At 48.2% G+C, this 24,286-nt stretch overlaps 1 protein-coding gene across 1 annotated transcript in view; it reads right to left on the minus strand.

The window, feature by feature from the left end:
* LOC138447813 (E3 ubiquitin-protein ligase TRIM39-like) overlaps positions 1–24,286 on the minus strand; it is a 189,524-nt gene that overhangs the window by 56,062 nt on the left and 109,176 nt on the right. The window contains exon 4 of the mRNA XM_069604179.1: positions 24,182–24,204. Coding sequence (XP_069460280.1) covers positions 24,182–24,204 — 23 coding nt within the window. The remainder of the gene's footprint in view (positions 1–24,181; positions 24,205–24,286) is intronic.

Raw genomic sequence — 24,286 nt, forward strand, 5'->3', positions numbered from 1 at the left:
CAGTCACACACCCATACAGCCTCTCTCAATCATTCAGATGGGACCCACCAGAACACTTACTCACAGAGACGCACACATTCATAAACACATTCATAGCATTCACACAAGCAGTCACACACCTATACAGCCTTTCTCAATCTGACAATCATTCAGATGGCACCCCAGAACAATTACTCACAGAGACGCACACATTCATGAACACATTCATAGAATTCACACAAGCAGTCACACACCTATACAGCCTTTCTCAATCATTCAGATGGGACCCACCAGAACACTTACTCACAGAGACGCACACATTCATAAACACATTCATAGAATTCGCACAAGCAGTCACACACCCATACAGCCTCTCTCAATCATTCAGATGGGACCCACCAGAACACTTACTCACAGAGACGCACACATTCATAAACACATTCATAGAATTCACACAAGCAGTCACACACCCATACAGCCTCTCTCAATCTGACAATCATTCAGATGGCACCCCAGAACACTTACTCACAGAGACGCACACATTCATGAACACATTCATAGAATTCACACAAGCAGTCACACACCCATACAGCCTTTCTCAATCATTCAGATGGGACCCACCAGAACACTTACTCGCAGAGACACACACATTCATATCATCCACACAAGAAATCACACACCCATACAGCCTCTCTCAATCATTCAGATGGCACCCACCAGAACACTTACTCACAGAGACACACACGTTCATAGCATTCACACAAGCAGTCACACACCTATACAGCCTTTCTCAATCATTCAGATGGCACCCAACAGAACACTTACTCACAGAGACGCACACATTCATAAACACATTCATAGAATTCACACAATCAGTCACACACCCATACAGCCTCTCTCAATCTTACAATCATTCAGATGGCACCCCAGAACACTTACTCACAGAGACGCACACATTCATGAACACATTCATAGAATTCACACAAGCAGTCACACACCCATACAGCCTCTCTCAATCATTCAGATGGGACCCACCAGAACACTTACTCACAGAGACGCACACATTCATAAACACATTCATAGAATTCACACAAGCAGTCACACACCCATACAGCCTTTCTCAATCATTCAGATGGGACCCACCAGAACACTTACTCACAGAGACGCACACATTCATAAACACATTCATAGAATTTACACAAGCAGTCACACACCCATCCAGCCTCTCTCAATCATTCAGATGGCAGCCACCAGAACACTTACTCGCAGAGACACACACATTCATATCATTCACACAAGAAATCACACACCCATACAGCCTCTCTCAATCATTCAGATGGCAGCCACCAGAACACTTACTCGCAGAGACACACACATTCATATCATTCACACAAGAAATCACACACCCATACAGCCTCTCTCAATCATTCAGATGGCACCCACCAGAACACTTACTCACAGAGACGCACACATTCATAAACACAGTCATAGAATTATTGAAAGCAGTCACGCACCCATACAGCCTCTCTCAATCATTCAGATGGCACCCACCAGAACACTTACTCACAGAGACACACACGTTCATAGCATTCACACAAGCAGTCACACACCTATACAGCGTGAGGTGCTTTACTTAGGACAGCTCATCTCAGCAGAGAGCAAAAGAATCGTACCAGACAGAGAAACGACTGTACACCAAACGCCCAAACCTATTACAGTAAAAGACATGCAGAAATTCCTGGGGTTGTGTAACTACTGCAGGGCATGGATTCTTGACTATGCAGCATACACGAGACCGCTTTTGCAGTGCATCAAGGAAGCACAAAAAGGCAACCATAGACTAGAATGGACAGCAGACATGGTTCGAAAGCTTTTATGACCTGAAAGAAGTGATTTCCACACCGCCAGTTCTCATCACTCCAGATTACACGCAAGAATTTTATATATTTTCATATTCAAACGGCACCCTTATGACCGCCGTGCTGACACAGAAGAGCACAATGGGCCACAAGCCATTAGCCTACTACAGTGGCACACTGGATTCAGTTATTGTCATGATGCCTACCCGCAGGCATCCGGACCAAGCCCATCAGCCCCGGGAGCAAGCATCTAGACATTTAGTAAAACCTCAGCAGCCCCGGCTGGGGGCTATCTGGGTTTAGTCCTGATGCCTTAGGCGCCAGGCTCATAGCAGAAATCAGTCCTTGCACCTGAGGCGCCAGGTTCATAGTCATTACTTACCTCAGGCAGACCATGCTGCAAACGACTCCAATCCAACATGAAGCCTGAAAGGGACTATTTTACTACAGGGACTATTTATTTACTCGGGTGTGGTTCTAGGGACTTCTTACCTGGGACTACTTTTGAGGCTATTTAAACCACGCCCGACCAGAAACACACGCTTCGCGTTATTCTGTATCCAGCAGCGTAACGCTCACCGTGCCTGCAAGTCAGCTTCCAGAACTCTGCCACGCCCGTCCTGAATCCGGAGCTCCTAGAGAGGAAGGAAAGAAGAGGCAAGGTTAGAAAATGAACTTTATTCCAGTTTCTCACCTGATTCCGGAACCATCACGTCTCAGCACCTGGAAAGGACATTCTTTCTACACGTGTCGCATCGCCAGCTGGAGCGCCGCGCCATATTCACCAGTCCTCACAGCACCTTTTGATCCGGCGCTGCCTCCATCATTTCTTCACCGGGCTCCGGCATCTGGGGACAAAAGAAATAACCAGGTGAGCCGAGAGAGCCAACAAATACAATCTCTCTCACCACCATAGACATACCTGATTTACCACCGGAGGCATTATTCTTTAACTCTTCACATTTCAAACGCCGCATCTGAAAATGGAGAGAAAACAACACGTTAAATACATGCATCATTTACCAGACAGCATCGGGTAATACAGACTCTTACCTGAACGCCATCTTTTCACGAACTCCACTGCAAGGTAAGAAAGGAATGGGACAAGAGTGAATATCGGACATATTGAACTCTAAGAACTCTATACTTACTGGTCTTTGCCAGGAACCTCAGAGTCAACTCTGGTCCGGAACTCCCCAAAGCCTTTTAACCAGTGAAGCAACTGGTGTCTAGGCACCCCTGCAATCCACGCAGGATGGAGAGCTCATCTTTGAAGAATATAAAGTGAGAGTACTGGAAGGGGATTTCGGAGGTGATTAGTGGGGAGAGCAGGGAGGTGCCATCACTAGAATCCACGGGTGGCTAGTTTCCTCTCTCCACTTGCAGGAGAATCCTTCTATGGGTCAAGCTGATGAGATTAGGAGGGCCAGTCCAGTCTGTCATCTCTGCACTACGCATCACGTTGGTGAGCGTAACAGTTATGCAAGGACAGTTCGCATGCAAACAAGCTCTCGCTGCAGCCGCTTTTGCCATTGAGAAAAGCTCCACAATTGTAATGGTATGCTCCGTAGCATTGTATGTGGAGCACTGAGTATTTGCGATCTTGGAATGGTCGAAGTCCACCGTAACCACCCAGAGAGCATCGGTCTACGAGATTATCATCTCAAGCCAAAACATTCATGTAGTGCGATGCAAGACAGTAAATCTTGACACGTTCCTAACGGAAGTGTGCACTAACGAAGACTTGCAACGACATGACTACGCCACATATGAAGGTGAAGAAGATGGCATCCCCAAAGCAAAAGACAGTCCACTAGAAGAGGGTGAAGTACTCTTTGTTGATGGGTCAGCGACAATTGACCAGGAAACAGGACAAAGACATATGGGCGCAGCAGTAGTGCGCCCTCGAAGGAGGAGACTATGAAACATTAGTAATGAAGAGATTACCAATGCACTATTCAGCACAAGCAGCGGAGCTCGTAGCACTCATCGAGGTACTATGTGCCTCACAAGGATGCCACGTGACCATTTATTCAGACATGGCATATGTCACGACAACAGTGCATGCCGGGTTGTCACGAGGGAAAAGGAGAGTGTTCCACAGAGCAGACTGTTCCCCAGTACAACACGCCGCATTTTTAGACACACTTATTTCCGCGCTATCACATCCTTCTGTGGAAGCGGTCATCAAGTGCGCTGCACACACTGGTAACAGTGATGAAATAGCCTTAGGGAAGGAATGCTGCGGTGGATGCTGCAGCCAAAATGGTGATGGAAAAAGTCCCCAACGGACCTGCTTTGGAGACAAGAATGGACTGGCAAAACAGTAATGCCTGTGTATCTCTTGGCAATAGCATTAGACCAGTTACACCACCCATCCCACAGCTCCAAACAGCATATTGAAGCGGACAAACAAGAGGATTGGTCCATAGCAAACCTTCAGGAGCATCTCACAAATTTAATTATACACTGCCCAACCTGCAAAACTTTCAGCACTGACATGTGCTCTGGACAATACAAGGCACAATGCCTCACCCTATTGAGCCGTTCCGTGAGTTACACATTGATTACGCAGATATGGGAAAAAGATGCAATGGTTCATGATACCTAATAGTTGTAGTGTGCTCTTTTTCACGATGGGTTAAGGCTGGTCCTTGTGAAAACCCGGATGCCAAATGCGCTGCAAAATTTTTAGTGCGCAAGGTGTTCCCTCTATCGGGCGTGTGAGATGCGTTAAAATCTGACAACGGCACCCATTTTTTCAAAGAGCTACTTGATATTAAACACTGGCTGTGCTCAATTTACAGACCCCCAAGCAAACGGCGCTAAGGAACGGATAAACGGCTTTCTCAAAAGTAAGCTCTCCAAACTCTGCACCACCTCAAACAAGAAATGGGTGCATTGTTTGCCCCTGGCCTTGTTCTTTTAATTCACTCAGCCAAGCAAAGTCCATCACCTCTCACCACATGAAATAGTAACTGGCAGGCGCATGCACACATACCCATTTTCCCAGTCAGGAGGGTGTCAGACGCCCATAGAGCTGCAGCGGTTCTGGGGAGGAATTCAAAGAATACTTAACAAACTTGACACGTGCGATCAAATATGTCTCCCGGCAGATCACGCTACCTCACCCAGGAAGTCCATAGGGCCCTTCAGAGCAACCTACCACAGAGACCACACCCGCCCAACCACTGCTGCCAGGTGACATGATATATGTCAAGAGCTTTGTGCGCAACTGGAACAACCCTAGGTTACATGGTCTTATGAAGTGGTGTTTTCCACCCCTCTTGCAGTAAAAGTGAAAGGGCTCCGATATTGGATCCACCTCTCGGACATGCGTAGGGCACCCCCAAACTCCTCACCAGTACTCTAAAGTAAACTACCAATCTATCTCGAATTAACAACCTCAAAAGTAATAATGTAACTACATTTCCCAGAGAATACACATGCATTGCTGCTAAAAGCATAAGCACTTTTAAGTAAAAGAAACCCTCTCTCTCCCACCGCACCCACCATTTTTGTTCCCTCTACAGGAGTGTACAACATGGAGCGCTCAACGCCAAATTATTCATTGTATGTTCAGAATAAAGATAGATATACTGTTAGTTCACAAGGTTATATTCTTACACTTGTGGCCTGCGCTTCACTGCCATCCTATTTACCATATTAATGTTTATGTTAGGAATTTATTGGGGTACATCTTTTATCTGGGCAAGCCATATAAAAGAAGGGAGAAGGAGGAACATGAATGGGACTGTCAAATCAAACTAGCAACGCAACTGTACATGTGTATAATACTTCCCAAATAAGTAATAATAATTTCAACAAAGTGTGCATGAGAAGAATATTAGAAATATTATTCCCCACAGTTAAAAATCTTTTTTGTAGCACAAATATTAGTAATAGCAAAAATGTTAGCAGTACTATATCAACAAGAAGATATTTATCGCGCCATGATAGAATGAAAAGGCAAGCGCGTAGGCCCAAATATGATGCATATCATGGCCTAGGCCTGGATGCTATTGAAGATATCAGATATTCTGAGTACTCGAATAGCTGGTATACTGATATAAATTCAGTAGGAAGACGAATCGCAAATGGTAGCTGTCATGTATGCTCGTTGATACCGCATGCATCGGGGCACCCACGGTTTTAGTACCGCAGGAAGTTCAAATTATATAGGCACAAGGCGTGGTTTATCTTGCGCTATGTAGAATAAAAGACACCTTCCAGGCACACAGCGTGCGACTAGAGCTTGTCGATCCAGGTGCCCTGCAATGCAAAAACAACCAGAAGAACCTCAACTGCTTACCACAGCCATATTAGTGGTTGCCGGAGTGAAGTATGTGAACAGCAAGTGGCAGGAAACTACGTTTAGTTGCCGAGCTAAAGGCCTCCTAGGATACGAAGAGAAAACAGTAGCGTTTGTGGGGAAAATATGTGCACACATATGAACAGAGCACCTCACACAACTGATATGGATTGTAGCAATGGAGAAGCCAGTGAAGGTGCACCGAGAGAACTATGAGCTGTGCTTCCACAGCGAAGAAACTGTCTTTGCCGGCTCCAATGAGCGATGCAACAGGACATTGTTCATTCCAGACTTGAAGAGGAGCACCGTGGCCGTGATGGACTCCTACTGGGTTTGTGTCCAACAATCAAACTTGCACCTCCCACCATCATGGAGGGGATACTGTTCGCTGGCCATGCTGCACTCAGCACTAGTGGTGTTACTCTCACCTGGTCTCTGCGGAGGCGTTGGGGCACGGTCGCAGCCCACCCAGGGATGAAACTCCTCTTGTCTGTTCCTCCCTCTGCTTCTGTGTGGGGAACTGCAGTGATGAGCAGTGCGGTTCCTGCGTGAATATAAGGGGGGTCATATGAGTATGCAGCATGTGGTCCCTAACCCCTTCTCCAGACCTCTTCTCCCTGGATGTGGCTTCCCTGGGGTTGCACTACTCTTGAGGCTCACCTGCTAAATGATGATGATGAGCTCTCCGTCCTGCTGCTTCTGGCAGGGGCGCTTGTTGAAGGGAACCGAGTTCCTTCACTGGTTGGTCCCTTGTCGTGGAAGTCCAGGCCAGCTGCGACTAGTCCACTTCTCTTGTGGGTAAGTGTTTCCCTTGTTTCGACTTGCCTGCTTGTCTTCCGACTGTTGTAATTATATTTGTAAAGTTTGTTTTCTGTCCTTTGTATGTAATGTCTCTTTTCTCTGCTCTCTCCCCTTGCAAGTGGTGTTGCGGTGCCAGCTGTAGCTGCGGTAGAAGAAGCACAGCCGGCGGTACGGAGGAGCGGGGCTGAGACGGTCCGACAGCTGGTAAGTAGCCTTTAATGATATGATATGATATGATAGTTTATTTATATAGCGCCTATACACAATGTGTTTCAAAGCGCTTCAAGGCAAGGGAGGGAACAAGGGAAAAAACAATGACATTCTTACAGGCCATGAACAGTAAGGATGTGAAATTAACTATCGTACTCGGCCTGACGACATTTGATATAGTGCAAGAGCTAAAACATAGATAAGGAAGGGAGGGGGAGAGTGGGAAGGAAATGGAAACAGACAGGCGACTACCGTACTAGGCCTGATGACATTTCTGGTAGAGCCGGAAAAAAAAACAAGAGGTGATGGAGAGGGGTGCAGAAAGGTAGGGGAGGAACAAAACAAGCGACTATCATATTAGGCCTGACGACATTTCAGATAGTGCTGGAGGGGGTTTGGGGAGGAAAAAACCAGTAAGGGGAGGGAGGAGGTGCCTTATGGTGCGCGTTTGGTTTTAAATGCGGCGCGACCCTGGGTTTGGTGTTTTTGGGAGTTCTAACCTTGTCTTGTCTTCTTTTGTCGTTTCAGGACTTCGGCTTCTTGGGACAGAGAGCGCAGGTGCTGCAGCGTTGATTCGGGATCTGCCAAGAAGATGGAGCGTTGCCGTGAGATGCGAGCCAGGGTCCAGGTAAGGATGCTGTTGTTGAAGGATCACGAGGTAAGTAGCTGGTCCAGGCGGCGGTGAGCGTCACGTTGCACGGAGGTGCAAAGTAACGCAAAGCGTTTGCTTGAGGGATCGGTGGGTTTATATAGTCTTGTTCCCGGCCACACCCATTAGCTCTGGCCTGCCTGCTGCCACGCCCTGCCACAACCGATGAGTCAGCACCTGAAGACCAGGCCTAGGGAGCCACACCCGATGAGTCAGCACATGGGGATGTTCTCTGGAATAAAGGCTTTCAGCACCTGGAAAGGTCTTGTAAAATAAAAGCACTCCAGCACTGAAGTAAAATAAAAGCATTCCTGCACTGAAATAAAGTGTGCACTGAAGTAAAATAAAAGCACTCCTGCACTGAAATAAAGTGTTCCTGCTCACATCTCTATAGGAGTCCAGCCAGGGCCCTGTGTTTATGAGTCCCAAAGGGACATAAGTGAGTCAAGTGACCCATTGCCCCGTCACTAGATGGTGTGTTTTTTGTGTTCTATGGCCCGTGGCCATGACAGTACTCTCCCTCAAGGCCCCTCTCAAGGGGGTTTCCCCCCTGGCCCTGGTTTAGTGGGGTTATTGCAGTGGAAATGCCTGATTAATCGTGGAGTGTGGACATGTTCACAGGTCTCCCAGGTCTGATCTTGGGGTCCATAACCTTTCCAGTCTATAAAGTAGTATAGCTCGGACCGGACCATCTTAGAGTCTAGGATCCTTTTAACTTTGTAATCTGGTTCTCCTTCAACTATTTCGGGATCCGGTGGAGTATCGATCTGTGTACCTGGTCTCAATGGTTTTAGGAGGGAGACATGAAACACTGGGTGGATCCGCATGTGGGCCGGTAATTCTAATTTCATGCCTGCAGGGTTGTTCACGGCTTTGATGGAATAGGGTCCTCGGTATCTGGGACGGAGGATTCGTGGCCCCTTCAGAGAAATGTTTTTGGAAGCTAACCAAACCTTGTCCCCGACCTGATCATTTGGAGCCCCCTTTCGGTGTCGGTCTGCAAACTGTTTCTGCTTTTCTTTGGCTCTGATCAAATGTTTTGCTGCCTTCTTAAGGATTCGAGTGATGGTTTCATGTAAGGTCGTTACAGCTGGCCTCTCCAGTGCTTCAGGCGAATCAAAGACAGATGTTCCTGGATATTGACCATATACTGTGTAAAATGGCGTTTGTCCTGTACTGGTGTGGATGGAATTGTTGTATGCATATTCGGCCAACAAGAGTATTTCCTTCCAGGTATCTTCGGTTTGTTGTAACATGCACTTTAAGTACTGCTCTAGAGTTTGATTGGTCCGTTCAGTCTGGCCATCGGTTTGGGGAGGATGACTTGTGGACAATCGAACGTTGATTTTGGCGATTCTGCAACATCTTCTCCAGAGAGCTGAGACAAACTGAGTTCCGTGGTCTGATATCAATATTGATGGGAATCCGTGTAGTCGGACAATTTGTTCCAAAAAGACAGTGGCCAGAGTAGAGGCCGTCGGGATCCCTTTTAGAGGAGTGAAATAAATGGGCCATGTTAGAGAACAGATCCACGATGACCAGGATGGTGTTGTATCCGTTGCACGGGGGAAGATCAGTAATAAAATCCATAGACAGCATATGCCAAGGCGCCGGGGGCACCATCAAAGGACGTAGAAGGCCTGCAGGACTTTGTTTTTGAGACTTGTGCTGAGCACAAACACCACAGGTCGTGATGAACTGGGCAATATCTTTTCGCCAAGTGGGTCACCAGTAATTTTTCTTTATCTTAGCTTGAGTTTTAGCCATTCCTGGATGTCCTTCTATTAAAGAGTTATGGTAGTTTGCTATAATTTGGTTTTGCAGGTCTTTATCCGGAACATACAGTCTCCTTTGAAAGTGCGGTAGATTGTTCACGATAGTGTACTGGTCTCCTCTTGACAGCCATTCCTGCTGTTCTGATTGGTTCATCCAGTGTTGAAGGTAAATTTTTAGGTCATCCAAAGTGGCAGTTGCTGCAATCGTGTTCAGGATTAGTTCTTCAGGGATGATTGCCACGGGGTCTGGTGTGGTGAACGCCTTTTCGTCTTCGCTCATTCGTGATAGGGCATACGCTTTTCCATTGCGTCTGTAGGTAATGACAAAGTCATATTCCGCAAAAAAGAAAGCCCAGCGGAGTTGACGTGATGATTGTGCTTCTGCGTTTTTCAGATATTGTAGGTTACTATGGTCCGTAATGACGGTGACTGTGTGCCTGGCTCCAAGAAGGTAATGCCTCCATGCCTTGAATGACGCGTTTATTGCTAACAGTTCTTTATCTGTGATCGCATAGTTCAATTCGGGAGTGGAGAACTTATGAGACCAGAAAGTCACGGGATGTAATTGTCCTGTTTCGGGATCTTGCTGAGACAAAACCGCTCCCATTGCTACGTTGGAAGCATCGGTTTCGACGATGTATGGCAACTCGGGTACGGGATGCCGTAAAATGGGTGCTGATGTGAATGCTCGTTTTAGGGTCTGGAAAGCTTCTTCTTCTTCTGTGGTCCACTGAAATCGTTTGTTCTTTCGCAGCAGGGATGTGATGGGGTGAACAATCTGGGAGAATCCTGGCATGAACCGACGATAACAATTGGCGAAGCCGAGCACACTTTGTACACCTTTCGTGGAAGTTGGTGAGGGCCATTGGAGGATGGTATCTACTTTGTGCGTGTCCATGTGTACTGTCAGATCTTGCTGTGTCGTGAAGAGTATAAGGGCCTCTGTCCCCAATTTCCCCACAGAGAGAAGCAAGATCACTCTCTGTGCGAGCCTTGAGGCCACAGGTGTGGATGTCGGTCACAGGAAACACGCGCCGCCGAGGACCCCAAGGCTGTATGAAGGAAACAAGGAATTAGCACTCACAGGCACAGTACAGTGATAGCAGGCGTGTAATGATAAGAAAGGCACTTACCTAAACCCAAAAGGAATGGTCTTGGAAGGCGAGAACTGTTGTGCAAGGAGGACGCGTGAACAGTGACTGAAGCCTGGCAAAAGATGGTAAGCACCGGCTCCACACACCTGGTTAGTTCTTAAGAGTTCGTGACACTTGAGGAAAACGTGGAGCCTGAGTAACGTGTGGAAAAGCCAGCAGTAGTTCAGGGTTGACATGAGAGCAAATCCATAAACAATCCAAGGGTTAAAATCCAGGTAACGGTAGAAAGGCGACACAACCAGGGGTAAAAGAAGTAGCAGTCTGTAATCCGTTAGCGAAGATCAGAAGTCCAGGTATCCGTGTAGAAAACAAAACAACCAGGGAGCAAAGAAGAAGCAATGCAAAGTCCTTGAGCCGTAGTCTTGAAGCCGTGAAGTCTTGAGGTAAAAACGCTGAACAGTAATGTGAAAACAGCTGTGAAGCAACGAGCGTTTGAACTGTCCGGGCTTATATGAACGCCTCCCGATCACGTGAGTGGAAGCTAGATCACGTGATTGGGGAAGCATCCCGTAACCAGGAAGGGATCGTGACAGGCTGATCCTGTCTGCTGGTAACCTCCACAGTAATTGCCAGTGTAGGCGAGGGACCCAATGAGGACGCCATCCGCCCCGGCCTCAGGACAGGGACTGTTCACGCGGCCTTCGTACCACAGGTAATGTGTTACTGCTAGATGCGTAGGGTGCCTTGGAGAATCTGGTGGAATGACTATGTGATTTGTGGGGTGTTGTCGGGAGACCAATGGGAGTGCAGACGTTACTGCGTCTGGTGTCATGGACAAAGCACATGGTGGTACCCTTTTTGCTGCGCATGACAAAGCCCCCACCCCAATGGTCCCGGACCGCGTGGGCTTGACGGGTTCTCCAGGTGAAAACGGGAGACAAGGTGTGGGGCATGGACGTCACGGGCAGGAACCCAAGAGCGCTCCTCAGGGCCAAACCCAACACAATCCACCAGATACTGAATACCCCCCCTACACATATGGGACCCCAGGATTTCAGAGACTTCAAACTCCTCAGACCCACCCACAGAAACAGGACCAGGGGAATCCCGAAGACGGGTAGGAGCGGGACATGGTTTCAGTAGTGAGGTGTGAAATACGGGGTGAATACGCCAAGATGCGGGAACCGAGAGCCGATAGGCCACTGGATTGATCACCGTGGAAACCTTATAGGGGCCCACAAGCTGTGGCAGCAGTTTGCAACAACCGGGTAATCGGAGATGGCGTGAGGATAGCCACACCCTATCCCCTACAGCATAGAGACGAACGTCAGCCCTCCTTTTGTCACCCGTGGATTTCAAGGAAGCCTGAGCCTCATGAAGGCGAGCAAGAGTCTGTGCATGAACAGCCGGATAGGTCACGGGCACAAGCCACAGCTGCAGGATTGTTCGCAATGGTGAAATCAGGGAGAGGCAAAGTACGAGGGTGCTGACCGTACAAAGCGTAGAAGGGAGAGGAGCCAGTGGATGAATGTAATGCATTATTGTATGCAAATTCTGCAAGGTGTAGGACGTTGAACCAGGACTGTTGGGGCCTCAATACACGGTAGGCAGTGGACTAAGGTGCTAATAGCACCTTGGTCCATGCCGGTAAAATACCGGCACCGCCTTGGTGGAAAGGGGAATTACCGCCCTATTCCAAGGTAGGCGGGGCGGTAATTCCCCCTTCCACCATTGCCCTTCCCCATTCCCATTTTTGCCCCATAGGGCATAACGGGAATGGGGAAGGTGCTAATTACGGTACCGCAAATTTGCGGTGCCGTAATTAGCACCAAGGTCCCTTAGCCGGTTGGTTTTTAACACCTGCTAAAAGCAGGCGTTAAAGTACCAACCCGCTAAGGGACCTCGTAGTAGGCGGTAAGGGTTAACGGTCACCGGTACCATTACCGGTGACCGTTAACCCTTACCGCCTTCCGTGTAATGAGGCCCTTGGTGTTGTAAAATGAGGCAACGTAGGTATTGTTCCATGGCCTGGTTCACCCTCTCGGTCTGGCCATCCGTTTCCGGATGATAAGCCGAGGAAAACCGGGAGTCAATCCCCAGGAGTCCCGTCAATGCTCGCCAAAACCGAGATGTGAATTGCGCCCCCCTGTCTGAGATGATTATGGTAGGTAACCCAAAGAGACAAAAGATGGACTTGAAGAAGAGGCCAGCTAACACGGAGGCAGAAGGATTGCCCGAACAGGGTATAAAGCGGGCCATCTTTGTAAAGGAATCGACCACTACCCATATTGTGTCAAATCCTTCGATCCGTGGTAAATCTGTCCCAAAATCCATTGTTAGGGTGTGCCAAGGTCTAGGGGGCACAGGCAATGGATGCAGGAGTCCTACAGGGCGTCCCCGACGATGTTTACACTGGGCACACACTGCGCACGTGTTCATATAGCATTCGACATCCCGTTTCATAGATGGCCACCAACACCATCATTTAAGGAGTGCCAGTGTCCGCTTCTGACCGGGATGTCCGTTAATGGTAATGTCATGGGACCATTCCATAGCAAGGTTGCGAGTGTCAGTGGTGGGTAGCAACAGTCTGTTTTGGATGAATGGTAGGCCATCGTGAAACACCGGATCCCACTCACACAGTTGTTCGGGGTGTTGTGATACCCATGCACGGATCAACGATACCAGGGGCAGAGGAGGGGTACAGACACGGATGACATGTTTGTCTAGCAGAGTTTCAGGAAACACGGGCACGGAGACCCTGCCAGGTGAACGAGAACGAGGGTCAGCCTTCCCGTGAGACAGACCTGATAGATGTTTGATTTGGAAGTAATAGGCCGCAACAAACAAATGCCACTGCACCTGACGACTATTGAGACATTTAAGAGAAGCCAGTTCTTGAAGATTGCAGTGATCCGTGAATACAGTGACTTGATGCTTTACCCCTAAAAGATGATGCTGCCAGACTTGAAAGGCATCCTTGATCGCCAATAATTCTTTTTCTGTCACTGTGTAATGACTTTCAGCAGGTGAAAACTTCTGGGAATGAAAAGCCACCGGATGTAACTGACCAGAAGAGGGACAATGTTGGGATAAAACAGCGCCAAGGGCAAATGAAGACGCATCTGCTTCCACGATAAATGGTAGTTCCGGGTTGGGATGCTTTAGAATGGGGGCAGTGGTAAATGCAGATTTCAAGGCATCAAAAGCTACTTGGTGTTCTTTTAACCACAAAAACGGTACACTAGGGCTAGTCAGTGCAGTGAGTGGTGCTACAATGGATGAAAAACCGTGAATAAAACGCCTATAGAAATTCAAGAAGTCCAAGAAAGGGCCTTAAGGCTACTAGGTTTCGGCCAATCCAACACTGCCCGGACCTTGGAATGGTTCATGGCTAAACCCCCCAGAGTGATGTGGAAGCCTAAGAATTCTACACTGTCGGTGTGGAACTGACATTTCTCGGGTTTAGCGAAAAGTGAGTACTGGCGGAGACAGGTCAATACCTCACGGACGTGTGCCACATGGTCTTTCATGTTTTGTGAAAATATGAGCATGTCATCGAGATATACCGCAACACATACGTCCAACAAGTCATTGAATATCGCGTTCATGAACCGTTGGAACGTGACCGGGGAGTTGCAAAGTCCAAACGGCATAACCACATATTCGAACAACCCATAGCGAGTGCAAAATGCCGTCTTCCATTCGTCTCCGGGACGGATCCTGATTAGGTTGTAAGCTCCACGGAGACCAAGTTTTGTAAAAATGGTGGCATAGCTTAATCGGTCCAGTAACGGGGTGATCAAAGGTATTGGATACCGATTCTTTATTGTGATGGAGTTCAGGCGACGATAGTCCACACAGGGACGGAGATCGCCCTCCTTCTTGGGGACAAAAAAGATAGGACTGGCGGCTGGAGAGGTGGAAGGGCGTATGTGACCTAGTTTTAGTGCTTTCTGGATGTATTCTTTCAGGGCTTGTTCCTCTGAAGGGGACAGTGAGTAGATTTGGCCAGAGGGAAGGGTGGAGTCAGGGAGTATATCAATAGGACAGTCGTAGGAACGATGAGGAGGAAGGACTTCAGATGAACCTTGATCGAAAACCTCCTGAAAGTCCTGATATACCACGGGAATACCTGCTGCAACGACCCCCACTGGGTGCGACTCTGAAGTGGAAGCGACGTTATCGTTCAAGGTGAGTTGAGTGATGGCACCCAATGCACGCAGAGGTGACCCAATCCCTTCTGGTACGGTGAGACAAAAATTCGGACAAAGTTTGGATTCAAAATGGACTTGCCGCGACTTCCAATCAATCAACGGGTTGTGCTCTTTCAATCACGGAATACCCAGGATCAGACCAAACTGAGGCATGGATATTAGATCGAATGTAATGGTTTCCGTGCGATCAACTGCTTGTACGGGTTCTGGACGGTGTTTGTTAACCAACGGAAGATTCAAGGACCCTGCTAACATGATATCTAAGTAATTTCCGGTGGCACCTGAATCGATAACGATGGAGACCGGATGGGTGATATCTGGTGTGGGTTTTACAGTGGCTTGCACAACTACAGGCCTAACAGAACCAAAGGCGGACACTGATTCCGAGGAAAAATTAGGGATGCTCGATCCAGCCCCCGGATCTAGGGACGAGCATTCCGAAAAACCTGATTCTTTAACTTGGGACGTTGGGGACAGGTTTTAACAAAGTGCCCATTCAAGCCACAATAGTAACAGGCATTGTCAGCTCTTCGGCGTTCCCTCTCTATGGGTGAAATAGGACTGCGGATCCCGCCTACTTGCATGGGTTCGCCGGCTGTGTCTGTGGAAGGGGAAGCCTGGGCTATGTTAGAGAACCCTGCTTCGGATTTGCGTTCAGAACGCCGAGCATCAATCTGTAGGCCGAGATCCACTAGTTCAGTATGCTGTGATGGTAGAGAGGGAACAACCACCATGGTGTCTTTCATGGAGTTGCTCAACCCCCTATAGAACACCACCGCTTTTTTTGTCTCAGGCCAAGAGGTCTCGACAGCCAACTGATTGAACCGGGTGATGTATTCTATGAGAGAACCTTTGCCTTGGGTTAGGTCTAACAATTCAAGGTCTCGGGACTGGGCCTTATGTCTGGTGTCAAAAACGTGAGTCATTTCTGCCACTAGCAGATCGAAATCGTACAGTGTCGGGCTGTCATTTTCTAGTAGAGCATTAGCCCAGGCTGCAGCTGTACCAGCTAAACGAGATAAGGTAAATGCCGCCTTTGTGGTGGAATCAGGGAATGCCAAGGGTCTACATAGAAAAGAGGAATGTGCAAAACTTCCTGGGATCTCCATGAAATCTTTCTGGGGCTGCTAGTGGGAACAAAGTGGGTAGAATTGCAGGAACCTGTGGCGCGGCATTGGAAACAATGGGTTGTGCTGTCGGGGGTTGGGCAGCTGAGTCCCCAAACTCAGCGTCTGAGGGTAACGGATGCTGAGCGCTTTGAATAGAGTCTACGCATTGGTGTATAGCCGTATTGGCGGCTGCCATGTCTGCCCTTAGTACTGTGATTGCTTGCACCAAGGCAGCCACGGAGTCATCAGCTGAGGCCTCCATACTCAGCACAACAACAAAGGCTTCACAGTCTATCAGATCTTGCTGTGTCGTGAAGAGTATAAGGGCCTTGGTCCCCAAGTTCCCCACAGAGAGAAGCAAGAACACTCTCTGTGCGAGCCTTGAGGCCACAGGTGTGGATGTCGGTCACAGGAAACATGCGCCGCTGAGGACCCCAAGGCTGTCGGAAGGAAGCAAGGAATTAGCACAAACAGGTACAGTACAGTGATAGCAGGCGTGTCATGATAAGAAAGGTGCTTACCTAAACCCAAAAGGAATGGTCTTGGAAGTCGAGAACTGTTGTGCAAGGAGGGCGCGTGAACAGTGACTGGAGCCTGGCAAAAGATGGTAAGTACCGGCTCCACACACCTGGCTAGTTCTTAAGAGTTTGTGACACTTGAGGAAAACATGGAGCCTGAGTAACGCATGGAAAAGCTAGTAGTAGTTCAGGGATGACACGAGAGCAAATCTATAAACAATCCAAGGGTCAAAATCCAGGTAACGCTAGAAAGGCGACACAGCCAGGGGCAAAAGAAGCAGCAGTCCGTAATCCGTTAGCGAAGATCAGAAGTCCAGGTATCCGTGTAGAAAACGATACAACCAGGGAGCAAAGAAGAAGCAATCCAAAGTCCTTGAGCCGTAGTCTTGAAGCCGTGAAGTCTTGAGGTAAAAATGCTGAACAGTGTTGCGAAAACAGCTGTGAAGCAACGAGCGTTTGAACTGTCCGGGCTTTTATGAACACCTCCCAATCACGTGAGCGGAAGCTAGATCACGTGATCGGGGAAGCGTCCCGTAACCAGGAAGTGATCGTGACAGGCTGATCATGCCTGCTCGTAACCTCCACGGTAATTGCCAGTGTAGGTGAGGGACCCAATGAGGACGCCATCCGCCCTGGCCTCGAGACAGGGACTGTTCACGCGGCCCTCGTACCACAGGTAATGTGTTACTGCTAGATGCTGGGGGTGCCTTGGAGAATCTGGTGGAACGACTATGTGATTTGTGGGGTGATGTCAGGAGACCAATGGGAGTGCGGACGTTACTGCAGCTGGTGTCATGGACAAAGCGCATGATGGTACCCTTTTTGCTGCGCATGACATGTACCCCTCACGGTGTGAGTATAAACCCGAGGAATTCAACCTCCTTCACGTGAAAGAAGCATTTCTCCAACTTGGCGTACAGCCGATGTTGTCGAAGTCTTTCTAAAACAGCTCGGACTAGTCTGACATGATCCTCCTTGGTGGTTGAGTAAATGAGGATGTTGTCGACATAGACGAGTGCGCACACATCCAATAGTTCACGGAGCACGTTGTTCATAAAATATTGGAACACTGCAGGGGCATTACATAGCCAGAAGGGCATAACCTGATATTCTTAAAGGCCATATTTTGTACGAAAGGCTGTCTTCCACTCATTCCCCTTGTTGACTCTTACCAGATGGTAGGCCCCTCGTAAATCCAATTTGGTATACATTTGCAGGTTTTTTACATGATCCAGAAGTTCTGGAATGAGTGTCAACGAGCACCGTTTTTTTACCGTGATCTGATTGAGGGCTCTGTAGTCAATGCAAGTTCTCAGGTCTCCCTCCTTCTTAGGCACGAAAAATAAGGCATAGAAAGCAGGGGATTTTGACGGGCGAATGAAGCCGTTGGCTAAATGCTGATCCAAGTATGTTTTTAAATGTTGGTTTTCTGGCGCGGTTAGTGTGTAAATCCGACTGCAAGGAATCTTGGCTCCGGGTACAAGATCAATTTGGCAGTCATACGTTCTGTGCGGGGGAAAGGTATTCGTTTGCTCCTTTTGAAGTACATCTTGGTAATCCAGGTATTCAGAGGGTAAAGAATTGGTGAGACCTAATAGGATTTCTTTCTTTGAAATTGGTTTAGTGTGATCTTTCACTAAGCATTCTTTGTTGAAACAGGTGTTAGCACAGTCTGGGGAAAATGTCAGAACTCTTTTACGCCAGTCGATCTTGGGATTATGGGTTTCCAGCCAAGGCATCCCTAATATCATTTGGAACTGAGGAGCGCCAATGCGTTCGAAGGTGATGTCCTCTTGGAGACCTCCCTGACACAGAAGCGTAACTTTTTTGGTATAATGCGTCACTGGGCCAGATGATAACTGAGATCCATCAACCGCTGTAACATTTTCCGATCTCTGCTTCTGTCGGAGAGGAAGACCTATCCGCATAGCCAAATCTTGGTCAATGTAATTCCCCATAGCTCCACTGTCAATATATGCTTCTAAAGCATGCATTTTCGATGGGTGTTTGTGGTCTACCAAGAGCACCGGGATGACTAGGTGTGAGGTCTGTATTGGTTCCTTTTCACTGATCGACAAGTGGACCATTACGCTTGCCGGGCGTTGGAGTTTCCGGAGTCCAGTTTTTCTTCTTCACTCTTGTCAGTTGCACCGACTGTTCTCCTGGGTGGTTTCACCGGACAGTCTCGGAGAAAGTGTCCTGCTTTGCCACAATACAAGCAGAGCTGTTGCTGTCTTCTTTTTCTCTTTCCGCCTTGGTGAGAGGGCTCTGCAAGCCCCCGATCCACATTCGTTCCGACCGTTCCTGCAGCTTGGCCTGATTCTCACAGGGTCGCACATAGACCAACCAACCTTCAGCTCTGGCTCTATCCATTTTCCGATTCTACAATCTATGATCGAGTTGAACTGTTAGGTCAATATATTCAGCACACCCCTCAGGGGGATTTACTATTTGGGCTAGAACGTCCTTAAGCTCCCATCGTAATCCACAGTGAAAGAGCGTAATTATTTTTCCCTCTGGCCAATTTGTTTGGACTATAGGACAGTTGAAGGAGGCGATGTAGGTTAACAAATTTTGGTTACCCTGCCGGAGTGACAATAATTTGTTGTCCAGAGCCTGACCTTGGGCATGCCGTGCAAATAGTTTCTCCATTTCGCACTGAAAACACCCAAAGTCCTGAAGCAAGGGGTCATCTTGAGTTACCAAGGGTATAGACCAGTCCGCCGCACTTCCTCCCAAATATGAAAGTACAAATGCCACCCTAGATTGATGGTTGGGGAAGGCCCCAGGTCTGCACAGGAAATGAAGGCGGCATTGATTCATGAATACAGCATACTTATTTGGATCACCAGTGAAGCGTTCGGGCGGAGCTAAGGGAACCGCCCCTGGAAGAACCTCCTGGGCGAGCGTTGGCGTTGACTGTGGTGGTGGATAGGGTGGGCCAGCCCCAGTAATGGGGCTTGGCCAGCCTGTGCTTGGAGCATCTGCCTTGCTAAATCGTCCGTGCGTTCTCGATTCACAATGAGGTCCCTCCTTAAGGCATTGGTTTCCTGTCTTGAGGCATGAACTTCAGCCCGTAACTCTCCCAGTAACTGGGCCAACTGGTCAGTTTCTGAAGTTTCCATAATGACCAGGAAGAGATTTGTAGGAGGCTTTGCATTCTGTTACACTCACCTGGTCTCTGCGGAGGCGTTGGGGCACGGTCGCAGCCCACCCAGGGATGGAACTCCTCTTGTCTGTTCCTCCCTCTGCGTCTGTGTGGGGAACTGCGGTGATGAGCAGTGCGGTTCCTGCGTGAATATAAGGGGGTTCGTATGAGTATGCAGCCTGTGGTCCCTGACCCCTTCTCCAGACCTCTTCTCCCTGGATGTGGCTTTCCTGGGGTTGCACTACTCTTGAGGCTCACCTGCTAAATGATGATGATGAGCTCTCCGTCCTGCTGCTTCTGGCGGGGGGCGCTTGTTAAAGGGAACCGAATTCCTTCACTGGTCGATTGTCGTGGAAGTCCAGGCCAGCTGCGACTAGTCCACTTCTCTTGTGGGTAAGTGTTTCCCTTGTTTCCACCTGCCCGCTTGTCTACTGATTGTTGTAATTGTATTTGTAAAGTTCGTTTTCTGTCCTTTGTATGTAATGTCTCTTTTCTCTGCTCTCTCCACTTGCAGGTGGTGTAGCGGTGCCGGCGGTAAGTGCATTAGAAGAAGCGGAGCCGGCGGTATGGAGGAGCGGGGCTGAGATGGTCCGACAGCTGGTAAGTAGCCTTTAATGGTGCCTTAGGGTGCACGTTGTGTTTTAAATGTGGTGCAACCCTGGTTTGGGTGTTTTTCAGGAGTTCTAACCTTGTCTTGTCTTCTTTTTCTCGTTTGAAGACTTCGGCTTCGTAGGACAGAGAGCGCAGGTGCTGCAGTGTCGATTCGGGATCTGCTAAGAAGAGGTAGCGTTGCCGTGAGATGTGAGCCAGTGTCTAGGTAAGGATGCTGTTGTTGCAGGATCACGAGGTAAGTAGCTGGTCCAGGCGGTGGTGAGCGTCACGTTGCACGGAGGTGCAAAGTAACGTGAAGCGTTTGCTTGAGGGATCGGTGGGTTTATATAGTCTTGTTCCCGGCCACGCCCAGTAGCTCTGGCCTGCCTGCTGCTACGCCCTGCCACACCCGATGAGTCAGCACCTGAAGACAAGGACTAGGGAGCCACGCCCGATGAGTCAGCACTTGTTCTTGAAAGTTCTTGAAAAATAAAAGCACTCCAGCACTGAAGTAAAATAAAAGCACTCCTGCACTGAAATAAAGAGTGCACTGAAGTAAAATAAAAGCACTCCTGCACTGAAATAAAGTGTTCCTGCTGACATCTCTATATGAGCCTGGTGCCAAAGGTGCCAGGACTGAGTCCAGCCAGGGCCCCTTTGTTTATGAGTCCCAAAGGGACATAAGTGAGTCAAGTGACCCATTGCCCCTGTCACTAGATGGTGTGGTTTTTGTGTTCTGGGGCCTGTGGCCATGACAACTGGTAGTCCCAGAAGAACATTTGAAAGGGGGGCCAATAGCTGACATAGCACCAACAGTTTCCTCTGTTTTTTCAAGAACAGAACCCAATGCCACCGCCAGAATTCCGCATCATCCCTGCAAAGAGCCAATATGATAAACTACGAAGGAAAAAGAGGGCCTTCAACTACTTATCAAAAGACTCAACAGCACTTCTTGAGGAGATACCTAAAGAATACTGCTTGTTCAACTTTGCTGAAATGTTTTTCACATCGTTCTTGCTACCCGGCGTACAGGCGACAGCTAATGCTAAATGGCTGCAAATCGTACATTGGGAACTGGTCCAATTGATGAACGACCCCGAGCAGGGGTTCAACATCATAAAGGTCGAGCTGCGTGCCCTAAGGTTGATGACAATGCAAAACAGATACATCCTGGATATGCAGACGGCAATAGAAGGAGGCGTGTGCAAAAAGACCATGGATTCATGTTGTACATTCGTACCTCCCGAAGACGCAGAAAATGGATCGCTGGGCCACATAATAGCGGCAGTGCATGGCCTGGGGGTCCATAGGACGAAAGAAGCTGATATCCAAGGAGGTAATTGGTTCGATATCACCATTGACTGGGCCCAGTCCTGGCTAGGAGCCCTTGTGAAGAGGCTGGTGCTTGTTATCGTGTTCATCTTGGTTCTTTTCTGCATGTGCCAAATGAGACTACGATGTTGTGCCATAGCAGTGACTAGTAGCGCAATGATGATGGTCTCAATTGGCGTTTCAAAAGTACCTCATAATACAAGACATAGAAATACAAACTGACCACCCTAACTTCCACATGGTCCCCATACCCTATGGAAATGAAGTAGACAGACTGTACCACACAGTCATTGTTCCTCCCCTGACCCTGCAAATTATAAAGAAGTATGGGTAGACTTAGCATGGGATGGGGATGCATCTACATGACATGTACTCCTGAAGAATATACGCAAGCACCGGAAAGCCAGCGAAATGTATGTAGGGCGTGGATGCCAATAAAGGGAACACAGTATGTAGAGGAATTTGTTACTGTAGAAGTAGCGAAAGGGGGAAATGGTGGGAAGGAAATGAACCTTTCCCACACCCCTAGGCTTTAGAGTGAGGCACGTCCCATAGATAGACTTGTGATGTACCACGTGGGAGAGGGCGGTGCTAAGAAACCCTGCATGAACACGACATTGCATGAAATACAGACGTATAGACTTAGTGCGCACATATAAGGACACGCCATTTTTGTAGTTGTGGTAGATACATTCAGTCCTGCCAGGCTGCACGGTAAACACAGCCCCGATGAACAAACCTGAACAGGCCCAAGCGCTGATGGTAGAAGGACCCGCGCTCTAATTCCCATAGAAAATTTTCTTTGTTCCCTAACTGTTGCAAATACTTGTTACACCAAAAAGGAATGCACCCTGCAAGGCCGCGAGACAGCACCAGGCATCGCACTGTGCTCATTCATCACAGCCAGGCCAAAAGCAGACCTGCAAACCCCCCGAATTCCACGACAGTAGGTGATCGCAGACCACCAACCATAAAACCAGTGGTTATAAAAGATCTGGACGGACGAACACAACCATTTCACCATATCGCATAATGACACACTTTGTAATACGAGGTACAGGGAGTTAAAAATGATAGTACAAAGCGAGGGTGGAAGCCTTGGGTGCAGAGAGTGCGATATGAACTAAGCGAAGAATGTGTGGGTCAGCATGATCGTGATCTTTCCCCTGTGCACGTCCCCGAGGTTCCCAGGTGCACGCCATAATGATAGAATAGCATTGTCTTGCAATAGTAACTGATGAGGAACATGAGCGTCATTCCCTGGAGAGATGAGCCCAGCGGACACCACGTGATGGAAGACAGATGGACGGGGTTCGGGCCAATCGCAGCCGGGAATCCTGTATGGAGCAGGCTCATGTAAAGGGGCTCACCAACCAGCCATGCAGGTTTTCGCTGTACGTGATGACGATGTGCTGCCTTATGACCTTCTGCTTGCACTAATCTTTGGCAGAACGATCTCGAGCAGCAGAGTTCTTTGCTGACCAGAACATTTTTTGTGCTATTAAAACTTGTTATCCTTGCCAGAAATCTCTTGCCCTTTTTTCCCTAGCGGGTTGTATTTGTTATGCTGTGAGCGTTTAGGGGCGTGCCTTTATTATATATGTATTCATTTTGGTCTATATATACAATGGATTTGGAATGTTTTGGTTGTAAGTATTCTTTTAATGTCTTCTTTAGTCTTGTTGTTTTTAACAAGAGGTAGAGATTTCCATCAAATAGTGTGGACGTAAAATTGCAAATCTAGTTGTCTGGTTTGTATTAACTTTTATCTAGCTGATCGATGTATGATGTGGCCAAATGATTGTATTTGGTCTCATAAATGGATATTGTGAAAAGGTCTTTGAACTGTAGCACACACACAAAATGGCTGATTGGGCTAGAATCGGTTTGCCATCTTGTACCACAAAAACTCATGCACTGTTCTGAAAGTATGCACACCCCAGAATCAGCCTGAGCCCACACCAACACTCCAGTCACCCCAATGTCTCTTCCGTACTAGAGTGTGCCTTCCGTTAATCACTGTGGCTGGACCCCGAATCACCTTACGGGGGAATACGGGGAGTGAGGGAGGGTCCTGGGCTAGAAAACCTCTGCAGTTAAGCTGCCAATGTCCTGTGCTAAAGGAAAACATGGAACTGCCACTAAACCACTCCAGGTTTTGGCAAACACACAATCACAGGGTGATAAAGTGATGTGCCCAAAATCACACATTTAGCTCAAGTGGTGGACACAAGGGATTAGAGCTTTGGTATCTGTGTTTCACAGCTGACAAGTACATCACTGAGCACCATCTCCCTGAGAAACCTGTGAAACATGTATATTTCCTTTTCTTTCATGGACATAGAAGTGACTTCGATTCATAGCACTGGCCAATCAGAAGCCCTACGAAAGACACACTATGACCTCAATATGCAGTTTCCCATCAGCCCTGTAATACAGAGCACTCTCCTGCCATCCACTGGCTAAACACACACTCTATGGTCTCTTCTTCACATGCACTCTCCAAGGAAAAGGCCCTTTTCTTTCATACACATTCCTCTGACACGCATTATATGATCACCCCCCTACTGGTGAGGCGGGGACTTACCTGCTCAGGGTGCACTTGACATCCTGCAGGAGAGGAGCAAACACAAGGACATTAGTTTATCAGGCACAGAATACACAGCGCTCGATGGTGACATGAGGACATATC

This window comes from Ambystoma mexicanum, chromosome 3q (genome assembly GCF_040938575.1).
Source record: "Ambystoma mexicanum isolate Mex_15411 chromosome 3q, UKY_AmexF1_1, whole genome shotgun sequence".
Classification (NCBI taxonomy): Eukaryota; Metazoa; Chordata; class Amphibia; order Caudata; family Ambystomatidae; genus Ambystoma; species Ambystoma mexicanum.